This window comes from Ovis aries, chromosome 1 (assembly GCF_016772045.2).
Source record: "Ovis aries strain OAR_USU_Benz2616 breed Rambouillet chromosome 1, ARS-UI_Ramb_v3.0, whole genome shotgun sequence".
NCBI classification, from domain to species: domain Eukaryota; kingdom Metazoa; phylum Chordata; class Mammalia; order Artiodactyla; family Bovidae; genus Ovis; species Ovis aries.
The window spans coordinates 163,115,829-163,132,845 of record NC_056054.1 but is presented as its reverse complement, the minus strand read 5'-3'; the positions used below and the strand labels follow the sequence as shown (position 1 = coordinate 163,132,845).

The 17,017-nt window shown below is 38.6% G+C and overlaps 1 protein-coding gene across 1 annotated transcript in view; it reads right to left on the bottom strand.

Moving 5' to 3' along the window:
- Positions 1-17,017, bottom strand: part of CRYBG3 (crystallin beta-gamma domain containing 3) — a 125,047-nt gene that overhangs the window by 20,141 nt on the left and 87,889 nt on the right. The window contains exons 16-17 of the mRNA XM_004002856.6: positions 13,036-13,148; positions 8,218-8,344 (exon numbers count right to left, since the gene is read on the bottom strand). Of these exons, the coding sequence (XP_004002905.3) occupies positions 8,218-8,344; positions 13,036-13,148 (240 nt within the window). The remainder of the gene's footprint in view (positions 1-8,217; positions 8,345-13,035; positions 13,149-17,017) is intronic.

The following is a 17,017-nucleotide window of genomic DNA, read 5'->3' as shown; positions in this document are numbered from 1 at the left end:
ATTCTGCTGTTGTCAGATCTTCCAATATTTGTATCTGAAGCAAGGTAATAAATGCTACCTAATTACTGTTTTAATTTGCATTTACCTGCTCAATAGTGAAGTTTAATATGCATTTTACATCCTAAGCCATGTTTCTCATACCTATGAACTGCCTACTCATATTCTGTGCTGATTTTTTAAATAAGGTTGCCTTTATTTTTCCAAGTATTTTTAAAGAGTCCTTTTCATATCCTATACATTAAACCTTTGGAGCTTATAATATATTCTCCTAGTCTGTGGCTTGCTGTAGTAGTCTTAAGAATTGTCCTCCCATGCTGTGCTAAGTCACTTCAGTCGTGTCTGACTGTGCAACCCTATGGACTATAGCTTGCCAGGCTCCTCTGTCCATGGGATTTTCCAGGCAAGAATACTGGAGTGGATTACCATTCCCTTATCCAGGGGATCTTCCTGATCCAGGAATAGAACCAGCATGTCTTACATCTAACCTGCATTGGCAGGTAGGTTCTTTACCATCAGCGCCACCTGGGAAGCCCAAATTGTCCCCCCACCTCCATGCAAAAAAACTTCTACACCCTAATCCCTGGGACCAGTGAATATGTTATCTGATGCAGCAAAAAGGGACTTTGCAGGTGTGATGAACAGTTAAGAATCTAGAGGTGGGGATATGTGTCTGGATTATCCAGATAGGCCTAATATAATCAGATGGGTCCTTAGAAGAAGGCAGGCGGGTCAGAGACAGGATAGACAGCAGAGGGTGAAGTAACGCACTCTGAAGATGAAAGAGGGCCAAGGAATGTGGGGACCTCTAGAAGCTGGAAATGTAACGTAATAGTATCTACCTTAGTGTCTCCAGAAGGAAAGCAATCATATTGGACCCCTAATTTTACCCCAGAAAGGCCCATTTTAGATTTCTGACCTACAAAACTGTTAGATCATTTCTGCTGCTTTAAGCCACTAAATCTGTGGGAACTTGTTACAGCAGCAACAGGAAACTGATACACTGGCCTTTTACACCTCCTATTATTGACTTGTACATTTTGCATTTAAATCTATCTTGCTCCAATATCATCAGCATAGTCTCCTGTATTTTCTATTTTTTTTTCTTCCAATGTTATTGAGCTATAATTGACACATAGCACTGTATTGCTTCCCTGGTGGCTCAGACTGTAAAGAATACGCCTGCAATGTGGTAGACCTGGGTTCATTCCCTGGGGTGGGAAGATCCCTGGAGGAAGGGATGGCAACCAACCCACTCCAGTATTCTGGCCTGGAGAATCCCAATTGCCAGAGGAGCCTGGCAGGCTACAGTCCATGGGGTCGCAAAGAGTTGGACGCGACCAAGCACAGCACAGCACTGTATAGTTTTAAGGTGTACAGCAAAATGATTTGACCTTCATACACTGTGAAACGATTACCACAGTAAGTTTAGTGAATACTCATCATGTCATATAGATACAAAACAGGAAATAAAAATGTTCTTCCTCGTGATGAGAACTGTTAGGATTTACTTCCTTAACAACTTTCATGTATAACATAGAGCACTGTTTATTATATTTATCATATTATGCATTACATTGTTAGTATTTATCTATCTTAGAACTAGAAGCTTGTATCTTTTGCCTCAGTTCAGTTCAGCTCAGTCACTCTAGTCATGTCCGACTGTTTGCAACCCCATGGACTGCAGCACACCAGGCCTTCCTGTCCATCACCAACTCCCAGAGTTTATCCAAACTCATGTCCATTGAGTCAGTGATGCCATCCAACCATCTCATCCTCTGTCATCCCCTTCTCCTCCTGCCCTCAATCTTTCCCAGCATCAGTGTCTTTTCAAATGAGTCAGCTCTTCACATCAGGTGAATACCTTCACATCAAGGTATTGGAGTTTCAGATTCAGCATCAGTCCTTCCAATGAACACCCAGGACTGATCTCCTTTAGGATGGACTGGTTGGATCTCCTTGCAGTCCAAGGGACTCTCAAGAGTCTTCTCCAACACCACAGTTCAAAACCATCAGTTCTTCAGCACTCAGATTTCTTTATAGTCCAACTCACATCCATACATGACCACAGGGAAAACCATAGCCGTGACTAAACAGACCTTTGTTGACAAAGTAATGTCTCTGCTTTTTAATATGCTGTCTAGGTTGGTCATAACTTTCCTCCCAAGGAGTAAGCATCTTTTAATTTCATGGTGGCAATCACCATCTGCAGTGATTTTGGAGTCCCCAAAAATAAAGTCAGCCACTGTTTCCCCATCTATTCGCCATGAAGTGATGGGACTGGATGCCATGATCTTCGTCTTCTGAATGTTGAGCTTTAAGCCAACTTTTTCACTCTCCTCTTTCACTTTCGTCAAGAGGTCTTTAGTTCTTCTTCACTGTCTGCCATAAGGGTAGTGTCATCTGCATATCTGAGATTATTGATATTCCTCCCAGCAATCTTAATTCCACTTTGTGCCTCTTCCCTCCATCCAATTACTCCTCCCCTTTCCTCTGGTAGGGGCTTCTGAAGTGGCTTAGTAGCAAAGAATCCTCCTGCCAATGCAGGGGACACAGGAGACCTGGGTTCAATCCCTGGATCAGGAAGATCCCTAGAGGAGGAAATGGCAACCCACTCCAGTATTCTTGCCTGGAAAATCCCACGGACAGAGAAGCCTGGCAGGCTACAGTCCATAGAGTCACAAAGAGCTGGACATGACTGAGCAGCTGAGCGCGCACACACACACACACACACACACACACACACTCCTCTGGTAACCACAAATCTGATCTCTTTTTCTATGAGCTTGTTTGTTTGGTTTTGAAGTATAATTGATCGACAACACTATGTTAGTTCCTGGTGCACAATATAGTGATTCAATATTTCTATACATTTCAGAACTATCACCATACGGTCAAGTTGTCAACTGTCACCATACAAAGATACTACCGAATTGCTGACTATATTCCCTGCATTGTACATTTCATTCAGGTTTTTTTGTTCACATTTAGGTTGCCATTAATCCATCTGGAACTTATTTTTGGTGTTTGGAATAAAATAAGAGTCAAACTGTATTTTTTTCCATATAAAGGGCCAACTGTCTTTCATAATAGTCCCATTGAAATGCTATTTCTGTCACCTACCAAATTCCATTATTCATGCAAGTCAGTTTCTATGCTTTCCTATTTCACTCTTTAATTGGCCACTCCTTGCACCTATAGTATCTTAACTATTACTCATGAATAATGTGATATATATATATATATATATATATATATATATTTGGTAGGACAAACAAATGATCCTGCCTATTGTTCTTAAAATTAATCTTGGCTATTTTGAACCCCTATCTTTTCCAAATTAATTTTAGAATAAATCATCATGTTTTACCTTCACCCTCCTCCTCGCAAAAGACCAAAGATTCTGTAAGTATTTTGCCCAAAATTTTACTAATTTGGGGAAGACCAAAATATTTACAGTATTAAGTATTTTCATCTAAAAAATCTCTCTCCATCTTTTATGTCCTTCGAGAAAGTTTTTACCATTTTCCTCATAAAGGATTTGCTTGCATTCTGTTAGACTTATTCCCAAGTATCCTATATTTTAATTGCTATTTATCTTGTATCCAACTACTTTTAAAGAATTCATATTAACCCTAATAGCTTATCTGTGGATAGTCTTGACAATTTTGTTTCTTCCTATATATCTTTTTTGGTTTTAATCTTATGAAAGTGTCTAAGATTACAAAATGATATTGAATCAAAGTGGTGATAGTAGAGACCACTGTCTTGCTCCTAAATTTAAAAGGAAATGCTTTAGGTTTCTCACATGGAAGTATGATGTTTACTGTAGGCTTCTGTTGGCCTTCATTTTCAAAATGGACACAGTTGTTACTGCTATTAATTATATATGAGTTCATCTGAAAATTTTATAGTAACCAGACTCTTTCACACTTGACAAAGTCATTGCTTCCTTTAATCTGTGGCTGGATTTACAGTCTTCTTCTATTTATAGCTGTACCCCTTATTCATTACCCTCACACAGAATGAATTACTGCCTCACCAATTCTTATTCTACCTTTTAAGATCGTTTATGTCATCACAGTCATAAATTTCATTTAAACTTTTTCTACAACCTCGTGTTGCAATGTTTCGTTTGCTTTGCCTGTTTGTGGCTGCCAGGATTGGCTTATACTTCAAAGGAGGCCAACTTCCATGCCAGGCCACCATGAGAAGACTGCTGCTCCCATGGAAACAAAACAAGAGCAGGTTACCTCACACACTACTAGACCAATAATTAAAACAGTTTACTTAAGTTCCCCATCCACCTCTTAGCTCCTCATCAACTGTTTTGGGGACTGTTACATGGCATTGTTTTTGCTATTGTGTATCCTCAGTCATGTCCGACTCTTTGTGACCCCAGGGACTGTAGCCTGCCAGGCTCCCCTGTCCGTGGAATTTTCCAGGCAAGAATACTGGAGTGGGTTGCCATTTCCTACTCTGGGTCATCTTCCCAACCCAGTTATATGGCATAACCTTATTGAAAACTAACATACCATCTTATTCCCTCAGACCATGTGAATCCTAAGGCTGGACACAATGTTTTTCATGTCCAGTTAGAAATATGCCCTGGGTATTTATTCTGTTGAACTGGAGGCTGTCAAAGATTTAAAAAATACCTGTTCTAACAGTTTCTTTACAGGTGAGTTAACTGAGGTCAAAATAAGTGATTTGTACAAGGTCACACTAGTGAAAAGCAGAACTTGATGCTCACAGCTTCTTTCACTGTAAAATGAATGAAAATTATGCATTCATGGGCCTCTAGAAGGTAACATATGTCTGCACAGATAGAATTCACCCCAGAGCAAACTGTCAATTGTAAGACATACTGATCTTATATGAAGTATTAGGATTCTTCAATATCATACTATTATGACACAGCATGTCTGGGAATGCCAACTACAAGCAGCACCCTCATAAAACTCTGCAGTTTTAACTAATAAAAGCAAAATCAAATCATGAGCTCATATATATGTATTGGACTGCAAAGAGATCAAATCAGTCAATCCTAAAGTCAACTCAACTGGATGTAACACTTCCCAAAATGAATCCAGAATCACACTGATTGTGGCATAGGCAGCAATATTAACCAATATATACAAAAAGGCATATCAATACCTAAGTAGAAACATAGCATGGAGAGAGGGGCTGTGAACGTAATCAGAAAAGCAGGATAGATAAAGTGCATCTAAAATTTTCCAAAGGAAGGATACACAGAGTCTGGAGAATGCAAACAACTAGGAGAGGAGTCTCTTCTGTGGGTCATGTTAGCTAGCTCAGGTAAACTACTCATTAAAGACATTTACCTCATTTTACCCAAATCTTCTGATGACTAATTCCATTTCCTGGGTTCTTCCAAAAAAGCAGAAAATTGCTCAGGGCAGAATTCCCAAGTATTTCAATCATTAGAATCTACCTAAAGCTGTGACCAACCTAGACAGCATATTAAAAAGCAGAGACATTGCTTTGCCAACAAAAGTCCATCAAGTCAAAGCTATGGTTTTTCCAGTAGTCTATGGATGTTAGAATTGGACTATAAAGAAAGCTGAGTGCCAAAGAATTAATGGTTTTGAACTGTGGTGCTGGAGAAGGTTCTTGAGAGTCCCTTCGACAGCAAGGAGATCAAATCAGTCAATCCTAAAGGAAATCAGTCCTGAATATGCACTGGAAGGACTGATGCTGAAGCTGAAGCTCTACTACTTTAGCCACCTGACGCAAAGAGCCAACTCATTAGAAAAGACCCTAATGCTAGGAAAAACTGAAGGCAGGAGGAGAAGGGAACGACAGAGGATGAGATGGTGGACTGCATCACTGACTCAATGGACATGAGTTTGAGCAAGCTCTGGAGGAGGGTGAAAGACAGGGAAGACCGACGTGCTGCAGTCCATGGGGTCACAAAGAGTTGGACACGACTGAGTGACTGAACAACAACTACAAATCACCAGGTTGGCCTTTTGGTTTACCTGTCAGTCTCCTAGGTCTGATCAACTTAGGGTTTCAGGGCTACCAGGGTGAAGCATGGTTGACATCACCAAGGAAATGTTACCTGTTGAGGCTGACTCCTGGTCAATTTGCAGGTCTTTGCTGGAATGCCCAACCTCACATTTCGCTACTAAACCTACTGCCTAAACATGTCTTGAACAAAGCCCTTTCAGGACTTCCCGGGTGGTCCAGTGGTTAGAAACGTGCCTGCCAATGCAGGGGACAAGGGTTTGACCCCTGTCTGGGAAGATTCCACACGTCGAGGGGCAGCTAAGCTCATCGACCACAACTGTTGAGCCAGTGCTCCAGAGCCCACACGAGCCACAGCTACAGAAACCTGCATGCCCTCGAACCTGTGCCCCACAGCAAGACAAGCTGCTGCAGTGAGAAGCCTGAGCACGGCACCTGGAGACTCGCCTCTGCTTATCTCAACTAGAGAAAGCTGCGCAGCAATGGAGACCCAAGAGCCAAAAATTAATCCACTGAAAAATACAGTACACACAATGATTCAAAAATGCAGACAAAAAAAAAAAAAAAGACTTTTCAAAGATTCAAAACATATCTGGTAAAGGCATTAAGAAAGGTTAATGTTCTCTTTACATGAACTGAATATGAATATACTCTTGAATCAGTTCTTGGAGTGAAGCGGCTATAGCTCACAAGTCCTCTCCAAGGGGCACCTTCACCAACACTGCTGTATCCCACAGGACCAAACCAAGGACATGCAACAGCACATTTCAATTTACACAGAAACATTCTCTATGTTTTTGCTCCTAATTTTTTCATTTTTGACTTCATGAATGTGGAAATGAGAATTAAGAAATGTGACTCCTCAAAGAAAAATAGTAATTCCATTCATTTGAAGCATCTGAGCATCTGTCTGCTAGTTTGATGACTAAAATATGCTAATAAAGTTCCTTTCCCAGTAAATGCAGACTACTTTCCAAAGCTTTTTTTAGCCTTATCAATACTTAGACTCACCAAAACACATTCTTCTTTTTTTTTTTTAAACCAGTTCTCCTGCAATAAACAAGAAGCATAAGTAGCCACTTAAGTCTTTCTGAGTCGGTGTCTAAGGGCCACCGAGAGAGATCGGGACTCTATTTTTATTCCTGTACCTCTGCCAAGACTCTATTCTTAGCCTGATACCACAAATATTCTCTCCAGGAATGCCCTGTGAAAGAAGATGATGCTGTTGAGGCTAGGATCAGGATCCTGAGTAGGATCATCATTCCTGGAGTTAGCTCTGATTAAAGGTCTGAGTCACTACCATCACCATGGAGGGTTTCTAGTCATCACTGCATGAATCTTAGCTTTGACCAAATGCTCTCAGGGAATCAGCTGGACCAGATCTTCACCACTTCCTCTGCAAAGACAGCAGCACTAACCAGGAACACAGAATGAATGTCCCAAAATAGTCATCCTGCTTTTCTAACACTTAAAATTCTGAGTAAATATGACAGAAAGGAGAAACCACTTATTCTATAAATGTAGCCCTCCAAGGTGGCCCAGGTAATTTTGCACACACTAGACAGGAAAGCCCTAGTTCCCCAAAGCAAGGTTTGAAATCAATACCAATGGAGGTCCATGCCTTAAAAGTAACACTGTAAACCTAAGTAGCCAACAAGCTGTCATGTGACTTATCTAACAGAATGATGAAATGATCAGGTTATTAGCTTTAAAAGTTATAACCATGATACTAATAGCTAATACTTATTGAGTGCTTACCAAATGGTAGGCTTTTTATAAGCACCATCACATTTAATATCCTAGTGACCATATAAAATATTGGGTTGGCCAAAAAGTTTGTTACGGTTTTTCCCATAGCATCCTTCAGAAAAACCCAAACAAACATTTTGGCCAACTTGATACTATTATCTTTTATAGATGAGGAAACGAAGTAACCTTGTCAATGTCACCCAGAGTGGTTAAAGTAGTCATTTAATCTTAAGGCTATATTAGCCGGCTTTCTAAGTTTTGCATTCTACTCAAAAAAAAAAAAAAAAAAAAAAGGAAGAAAAGTACCAAACTTACATTAGTTGGATTTCATGAGTAAATCTCATCTTATTATCTACAAGCAAGTTACTTAAATTTTTATATTTTTCCCTTGCAGCATGTCTTCCAACTTCACATTCTCATTCATAGTAATTAAAAGGACCAGAAAACATCTTATAAATATGCATTCGGCAAAGTACTTACGTAGTCAATGGGCTTCAGGGATTTGACTCTAGATGTTGGGCAGCCGCAGGAAGTAAGGTCAGCATAGAGGCCTTCTTCTAACACACACTGATTAGTGGAAACACCCTCTTGGTAATACAGGAGCCAGCTGAAAAAACAAGCGGGGAAACTTTGAGTGAAACTGTATCAGCTGGCAGCTGGACTCATTATCAATGCAGAGGGAAACAGGCTAGGAGGAGGATATAAAAGTCCTGGTGCTGATCAGCAGCAAATATTCCGAGTCGATTAAAAAAAAAAAAGCTACCACTATCACTTATTGACTGCTTAAGACGTGCCATACTGGGTACTCCACATGTGTTCTTTTACTGTGTACTCACTCATTAATTTATGAGGGAGAAACATGTCCTTACTTTACAGACAACACAACTAAGGATTAAAAAAGTTAGGTGATTTGCCCAAGATTCCCCTAACTATTAAATGACAGCTGAGAATTGATGTTAAGATATGTGCTGTAAGCTAACCATTAACTTAATTTGGTGCTTTCAAGTATAAAAACCTGGGATTAAATTACAGTAGTTATTAAGTGCTTCAACAGATTAGAAGTTCTTTTTGAGAGAATAAAAAATTTTACCCTTATTTAATAATGAGCTTGCTTTCAGTCTAGGCTGAGTTAGAAGCTAGACTCCTAAAATCACACGCAATATTTAAAACCTGTCATCTACACAGCTGATGGCTAGCAGAGATTTTTAAAAGGAAATGAATCCTTTAGAATCTTCCACAGCAAATTCTCTTCAGTAGGGCACTCATCAAAATTTTCATTAAAACATGGCATTTTGGCAAGAAGGAGCCCAAGGGAGAAATTATATTGACTGTTACTACTTTAGCTTTGGTGAGTTTCACTTCTAGCCCTATATTTTAAGATCACCAGAACTGTAGTATAGCTAAACAAGGTGAACGTCAGATATCCACACTCTGTGCTCCATAACACAATTTACTGCCATGTCTCCTGTGTGATAAGCATTTTATTTTTTAAGATTTTTTTTTATGTGGTCCACTTTTTAAAATTATTGACTTTGGTACAATATTGCTTCTGTTTCACGTTTTGGTTTTTTGGCAGTGAGATATGTAGGATCTTAGCTTCCTGACCAGGGATCAAACCCACATCCCTGTATTAGGAGGTGAAGACTTAACCACTGGAATGCAAGGGAGGTCTCTATAATTAGCATTTTATAGCCAATATTTATGACAAAATTTCAATGTGTTGGGCATGCAGCTAAGCCCTTACATGCTTTATTTAGTTCTTATAAATAGAATCCTTTGAGGTAGGTACTGTTATTATCCCAGTTACAGAGGAGGATTCTGTGGACAGAGGAGCTTGGTGGGCTACAATCCATGGGGTCACAAAGAGTTGGACACCACAGAGTGACTAACACACAGAGGAGGAAACTGAGGTTCAGAGAAATGGTCTCATTTGTTTAAGATTACATAGCTAGGAAGTGGTGACCTGGGCTCAAATCCAGATCTCTAAAGCATTTGCAATCATAAGCAATCACCATAGTTCCTGTATCCTCTTATTAAAACTTGTTTAATAAATCACACATAAATATAAATAAAATATATAAGTAAAATGTACATTTTGTATGTAGACAGCTCTCCATATCTACTGGTTTCCTACCTACAGATACGAAGGCCTGACTATACTAAGCTACTTTACATAAGGCACTTGAGCATCCATGGATTTTTGTATATGTGGGGGTTTCTGAAACCAATTCCTCACAGATACCAAGGGACAAATGTATACATAAATTATACATATATATATATACACACACACTATATATATATTATATATATATAATATATATTTGTTTGTAAGTAAATAACATTTCTAACATGAAGCAATACTCATGACGAATCTATCCTAGACTTCAGTGTCAGGAAAATATATTTGCCTCAAAGGGGGAAAAAAAGAATCCAAAACTTCAGTGCTTTATCACAAAATTCAAACTTACCTTGCAAAATACTTTCATTTATCTTAGAAACTCAGAATCGACTACTAGGAACAAAATTATTTCAGGCCCTTGGTATATAGATTTCTCACTGAAGAACTGCAGCTAATCTATTCAACTGTGTCCTACTTGATGTGTTTTCATATTGTAAAAACTTTCACATCCTCTTGGAAATAAGTATAAACACAGTAACATCCAAGGAAGTTCAAAGTAGTGAGAATCACTGGAAATCAGAATGGGAAAAAGACTAACTTAGGGTTAGTTGAGAAGGTTAACAGAGAGAATGAAGATGGACTGAACCTTAAAAATATATATGCAGGTAAGTACTAAGCAAGGTTCACAAACTTACACACCTACAGGAGGCCAGGTAGGTAAATATAAATGAGCAGTGTACCAGGTGAAAAAGAAAAAAAACCTGCCAATATATCCTATGGTACACTGGGGAGCACATACGCCTCTACTCGATGCCAGTTATTAATAATTATCAACAAAAGTGAATGTTCCCTCATTTTCCAAATCTTCTGATTTTTTTAGCAGAAGGTGAAAAATAGTTTCTTCTGGAAAATATCCTAAATCTTTGTAATGATATGAAAAAACTCTTTAAACATAGCATGTAGGCCAACCAAGTAACATCCACTGACAAGATCCACTTGAAACCTACACATTTTTGTTAGGTAGGAAGTTAGCAAAGTATGAGCAAAGACGGATGGGCCTAGCCAACTGATCTCTAAACAGTATCCCAGACACTCCAGCAGAGTTCACAGACATGCTAGGAAATAACCAGAGAGATTTTCCCAACTCTGGCACATGTGTCCAGGGCACACAGTGGATACAAACTAATCACAGGGGCTTCCCCAAGTATCCTCAGGCAGCCAGGAGCCCATTAAGGGTTCATAAATATTCTACACATATATACAACTGACTATAACAGATTGAATTATGGGAAGACATACACACAGAGCCTGCTGTTATATAAGTTGCAACTGTCAATTGGCCCTAAGTGTTTGCTCATTTGCATTCCCTTTCATTGATTGGTGGTGGGTACAAGCCCTCTTTTGCACAGGGCACAACCAAAAGGAGAAGACGGAACTATACAAAGGCAGAAGCCAAGAAGAATCAGGAGATGACTCCTTTGGTGTGGGCCTGTTTCCACGTCTTGGGAATGTCTGTCTAATAAAAGATCTGTCTGCTTGAGCTGAACTGAGCTGCAATTTGTCTGCTGTTTTAAACCCTTTAGTCCCTTGTTCCAAATTTTTGTTGCAGCCAGACAAGAACCAAGGGAGAGAAATAAACTGACTTGACACTTTGATGCAGAGCTGTAAACTACAGCATGTGGGCCAAATCCATTCCACTGCCAGTTTTCCAATAGCTCACAAGCTTAGACTGGCTTCCGCATTTTTAAATGGTTTTAACAAAAAATTAAAGATTTTATGACATGTGAATAATATATACAATTCAAAGCTCAACATCCATGAACAGAGTTTCACTGGAACACATCCTACTTGTTTATGTATTGCTGGTGCCTGTTTCTGTGCTACAGTGCTGAGTAGCTGGGACAGAGCCTCTATGGCCCAGAAGGCTAAAAATATCTACTACCTAGTCCTCTGCAGAAAAAGCTTGCTGACCCTTGGTACAGAGGCATAAGGAAGAAAACACACAGCTGAGTTAATGCCTAGAGACAGCAGGAAAGGGGGCCAGTATGTGGATAGAATGGAGCTTGTATACAGAAAGTGACTCTTTCTTTCTTTTTTTTTTTTTTGGATGGTAAATCCTGGAAAGGTTCAGATCAATCCTGATCTCGATCTGACTGGTATCAGAGAATGACTGTGGGATTTAAAGAAGAGGAATAAAAATATTAACCTGGACTTTGGGACAAATAAATGGGCTTTGATTGGTTTGTGGTAAACACTGGAAATAAGACAACGCTAGAGTGTGTCTCAGTAGGAGACTGAAATTCCTCAAATGGTAAACAGGACTCTTGTCTCTACCAGTTCAAGAGAAAAGGAGGAGAACTGATGAGTCCAAGATATTCTGAAGGAAGAAGGGACTTTGATGAGTTATTAGGTAGATGTCTGATAGAGATGCTACTGTAAAGACATACACACTTCAAAATGGCTAAAATGGTAAATTTCATGTTATATATAGTGTACCACAATAAAAAAATGATAGAGAATATATGTTAGAATATAAATTGAGAATCACATATAGTCTCATATACATGTAAGAAAGGTCCGGTGTGCTACCACAGTTGGAAGGACATAGAATTAAAACAACAACAACAAAAACACAGCCAAAGCAATCCCTGACATGTGATATGTGACCTTGGGAAACTAACTCTGAATCAGGGATTTTCAACTGTGAAATGGGGACAACGGATACTTTAAATACAAAGTTTTTTTTTTTTTTTTTAATTTAGGAGTAATATGTCTTATCTGGACAAAAATGCTTTTTATAGCTTTCTATTATACTACTCAGTAAATACACAATATAAATATGCAAAATAGTTAGGGAATAATCTAAGATAACAATGAGGAAAAACAATTCAGCAAAATAGTCTCAGAGTTGGCTAATTAGCATTCTCTTTCACAATGGCTCATAACACAAGCTGGGCAAAGTTCGCATAGGCTAATTAGCAATTGACTTATAAAAATTCAGCAAAATACTAGACTCATGTTTTATTTATTAACAAGGAATCCATGTGAAGGAAGATTAAAATGATTAAAATTTTTTCTTTCACTGAGTACTCAAAAGAGAAAGTCAGATTTGTATAAATTTAAAAGAAATTCACTTATTTAAACAGCAGCAGAGATCAGCTGATAGGCATACTTACCAACCCCGAAGAACTTTAAAAGAACTTGGCATGAATGATGAAGTCAAGTCCAAAATTTCTTTTGTGAAATCGATACATTCACCTTGGAACCCTGGTTTACTGAAAGCTTTGAGCTACAAGAGCAACACAACAAACAGAGAACAGCTGTTTGATATCATCACAGAAGCAAATGAAAACATTTTAGTCTTATGTACTTATAAAAATTCAGCAAAATACTAGACTCATGTTTTATTTATTAACAAGGAATCCGTGTGAAGGAAGACATTCTGTTTAAACTCATTTTTTTTTTCTTATGTGTTTGTCAGAAATGTCACAATTTATTTATCATTTCAAACCACCAGATTCTGGGCACAGAGGCCCAGAAAACAAATCTACCTGTAGAAGTAAATCAGAATCCCTCCTCTGCTAAATTTGGTCCCTGTCCATTTCATCAAGTGATCATTATCCCCTGTGTTGAGAAAACGTGTAAAAAAAAGAAGCAATTTAGTGCTAAACACGAAGGCAGTTTGGATTGGTATGAGGGGTGGCTACAGCTTTTCTCTCCCCAAGCCTTCTTGATTCACAGTTAATAAAAGGAAGAAGGAGAAAGCACGAGCGCGTGACCATAAATGAGCATGAGGATGCCTGTGAGGCCCCAGGAGCAGATGGCAGAGAAGATAATAATGATGGGATTAGTGCAAGATTTATAGTGAAAAAGAAAGATGGTTGTGCCATGTATTTCAGCTTACAGGCCTCAGTCTACTGATAGAATACCTTAAACGCACAGCTTACAGCCTTATATAACTATTAACTACATTTCTGCTTTAGTTCTTTATGTCAAGGAAAATTCATGAAATCTCAACTATAATTCCCTTTAGACCAGAGATATAATAATGTGCAACGCCAGTGGCCTTGGATCTCTAATAGGTAAGAAAAAATTAATGAGGCCTATAAATATTTTATAATACACTGGAGCCTTGAAATAACACGGCCCACAGATCCACCCGGCACTGACAGGCCTGTGTTGTAGCTGAGAATGCATCGTAATAAGCAGCTGCAGCACCACCCTCTTTCCTGCCACTGCTTCATCCAGAACAAGGCTTCATTGAGCAGCGGATGTTCGCCTCCTTCATCTTCCCAAGGGTCCTCTTAGAGACGGATGGTCTCTGAACCCTGAGGAACTGTTTCTTGGCTATCTCATTCTGCTCTGACCTTGCCTGGTCTGATATCAAAGCCAAGTCCAAGCCAGAAAGCTGAGAACCCACTCCCCCTTATACAATATGATTTCCTAACATGAAACGAGCCTATATTTGGAGTGTTAAAACACCAAGGGACTCCCAGCGTTATGGAGGCATGATCTGTCAAGTTCCTACCATGGGCCTTTGGTAGGAAAAGGCAAAAACAAGTCCAAGACAATACAGACCTTTGGAATGCTTCCCTGTATATGCACAATTCTACATGTCCAGGCAAACTGCCCTGGATTCCTTGATAAGGATTTCAGTTGGTGGTTTTTCAGACGATGCTTTTTAACTTAAAGGTTTGTAGAACGTGAAGCTAAAAAGTAAACCATGTTTAACTCCTCAAAATGTGGAGTGATTTCTCCTACAGGCAAATATTATCTTTATTCACAATAAGAATCAGAAAAGGCACGTGAGAATAGGGATCACGGCTGTCTGATTCACTGCATGTATTCCCAGTTTGTTGAATTAATTATATTCCTATTGCTGAGGTTAAGATTTATACTTAAATGTTTTACCATGAAGCCATAAAATGTCAAATCCTGGACAACTGATGATGCACGTTAATCATATTTCAGGTAGTCTATGTTATAACTGCTTCTACTTCTTAGTCTTAGTCTTCACACCCAGAAGCATTAAAATCTTCTCTGTCTCTATCTCTCTCACACACAGAGTCTGTCATAAAGTATTGTTTTGATTCAAATAGTTAAAATACTCTCTATGCAAAGCAAAAAAAAAAAAAAAAAAGGACTTAATACTGATTTGAATTTATTTTTATCCCCTAAATGAGATACGGTTCACTTAAGATGTGTCCAATCCCAGAAAAGTAACACCTCATTTTAACTACCTCACAAATGCCTCAGAATAGAATAATTCTCATCATAATAATGTTCTGAGGATGGACGCACAGAAACCAGCTCAGTGACTTCTAATTATAATAATTAATCTGTGCTTTTTATACTGGGTTGGAGAAGGAAATGGCAACCCACTCCAGTATTCTTGCCTGGTGAGTCCCACGAACAGAGGAGCCTGTTGGGGTACTGTTCATGGGGTTGCAAAGAGTCGGACACAACTGGTGACTAAGCACATACTGGGTGAAATTAAGTGGCAGTGTCCTGGTGAAAAATAAGTCCTGTGAAGAGCTAGCTGGATGAGTCACTATTTTGGTTTCCTTTTCGGGTTAATGGAGAATAAATATACAAAACAACTCGGATACGTGGCATAGAACACAGATGAATAATCAGATGAACAAGAAATGAGTTGTTTCTAATTACACCCATCCTTCCGTGCCATGTAAGCATGGTTCCGTGCCTACCAGCTCCAAATGCAAGTGTACGAAGGAAAAAAGCAGCAGTGTATCAGCGGTTTCCAAGGTGCCTTTTCACATATACTGTCTTGTGTCTTCTTCAGAACTACACTTTGAAGCAGATATTATTACCCCTTTATGATGAAAATTTTGTAGAAATCCTTTCTCTTTTACTATGTATTTTTCATTTATAATACACATTAACAAATGTAATAGTTCTTCAGTATGACAAACTAAAACTTCAAGAACTTAATTACTGAACAAAGGAAGTTGTGCTTTGTTAATTTATTTCATATTATCAGAATAATTTTTGAATGCAGTTTTATTTATTCCAATGCTAAAATAAGTCAACTGAGAACACTCTGTCCTATCTCAATGAGATGTTCTGCAGCCCTGTGGACTTCCTGCAAGTAAATGTACTGGACGTTAAACAGAGAAAAAGGCTTTGTTTCCACTCTTCCATTACATCACATTGTCTCATACTGCAGTGCTATTTACTTCTCATATCAACAGCATAGTCTATAGTGATTTTACGTCCCTGTTTACTCAGAGAAGCTTTCTTTACTTAGATAAGTACTACTTTCTGAGTATTTCTGGCCTCTGGAGTCTATAAAAAGGATCTGGTCATGTTGTTCTCATTGTTGTTCTTCAGTCACTAGTCATGTCTGACTCTCTGCGACACCATGGACTGCAGAACAGCTCATTTAGACAAGACAGTATTCTCAGAGAAATTATTTTAGCATTTGAATAAATAAAACTATCTGGTCTTACTACCACCCCCCTCCAAATGTTTTCCTATACTGCTCTTGAATCTTACTAATATTTGACTTGACTAGAATTGTTGTTTTCTTATCTTCCATACATGGTAACAGTAACCACCGCTGTTAAAGGGCCTGTGATCTCTTGAGAATTCAATCTGGCTGAATTATCCAATACAAGAAAATACTCAAATTGCTTTTTCTGAGCTAGAATCACGTATAAAATGAAACAGAGGCTCAATATTTAAAGAAGTTCAAACTTATAACTATACTGCAAATGGACATGAAGAAGATCCCAGGAAAGAAAGGTCCTTAGCTGGGTCATAGGGGAGAAAACAGAATTTCTAGAGAATGGAGGCCTGGAATACAATCTCACTGGAAACAGAACTCACTTTTATATGAGTTAATCTACTGAGAATGCAGATATTCAGGACTTGTGAAAAGAGAGAGACGAAGACATCATGAACATAATTCACATTCTATTTTTGTTTGGTCTGGGAAAAATAAAAATAAAATGCCATTTGCTAATTATGAAGAACTCTATAATGATCCTGTTCTTGTATCATATATTGTGAGCTGGCAATCAGACCTGGTGAATCGACCTTCAGTCACAGGTAAAAAACAATCTTCTCAATAAAAGGAGGTATTCTCTGTCTCAAATAAGACATACATCATCATCCTATGCTTCCACATCGGCAATG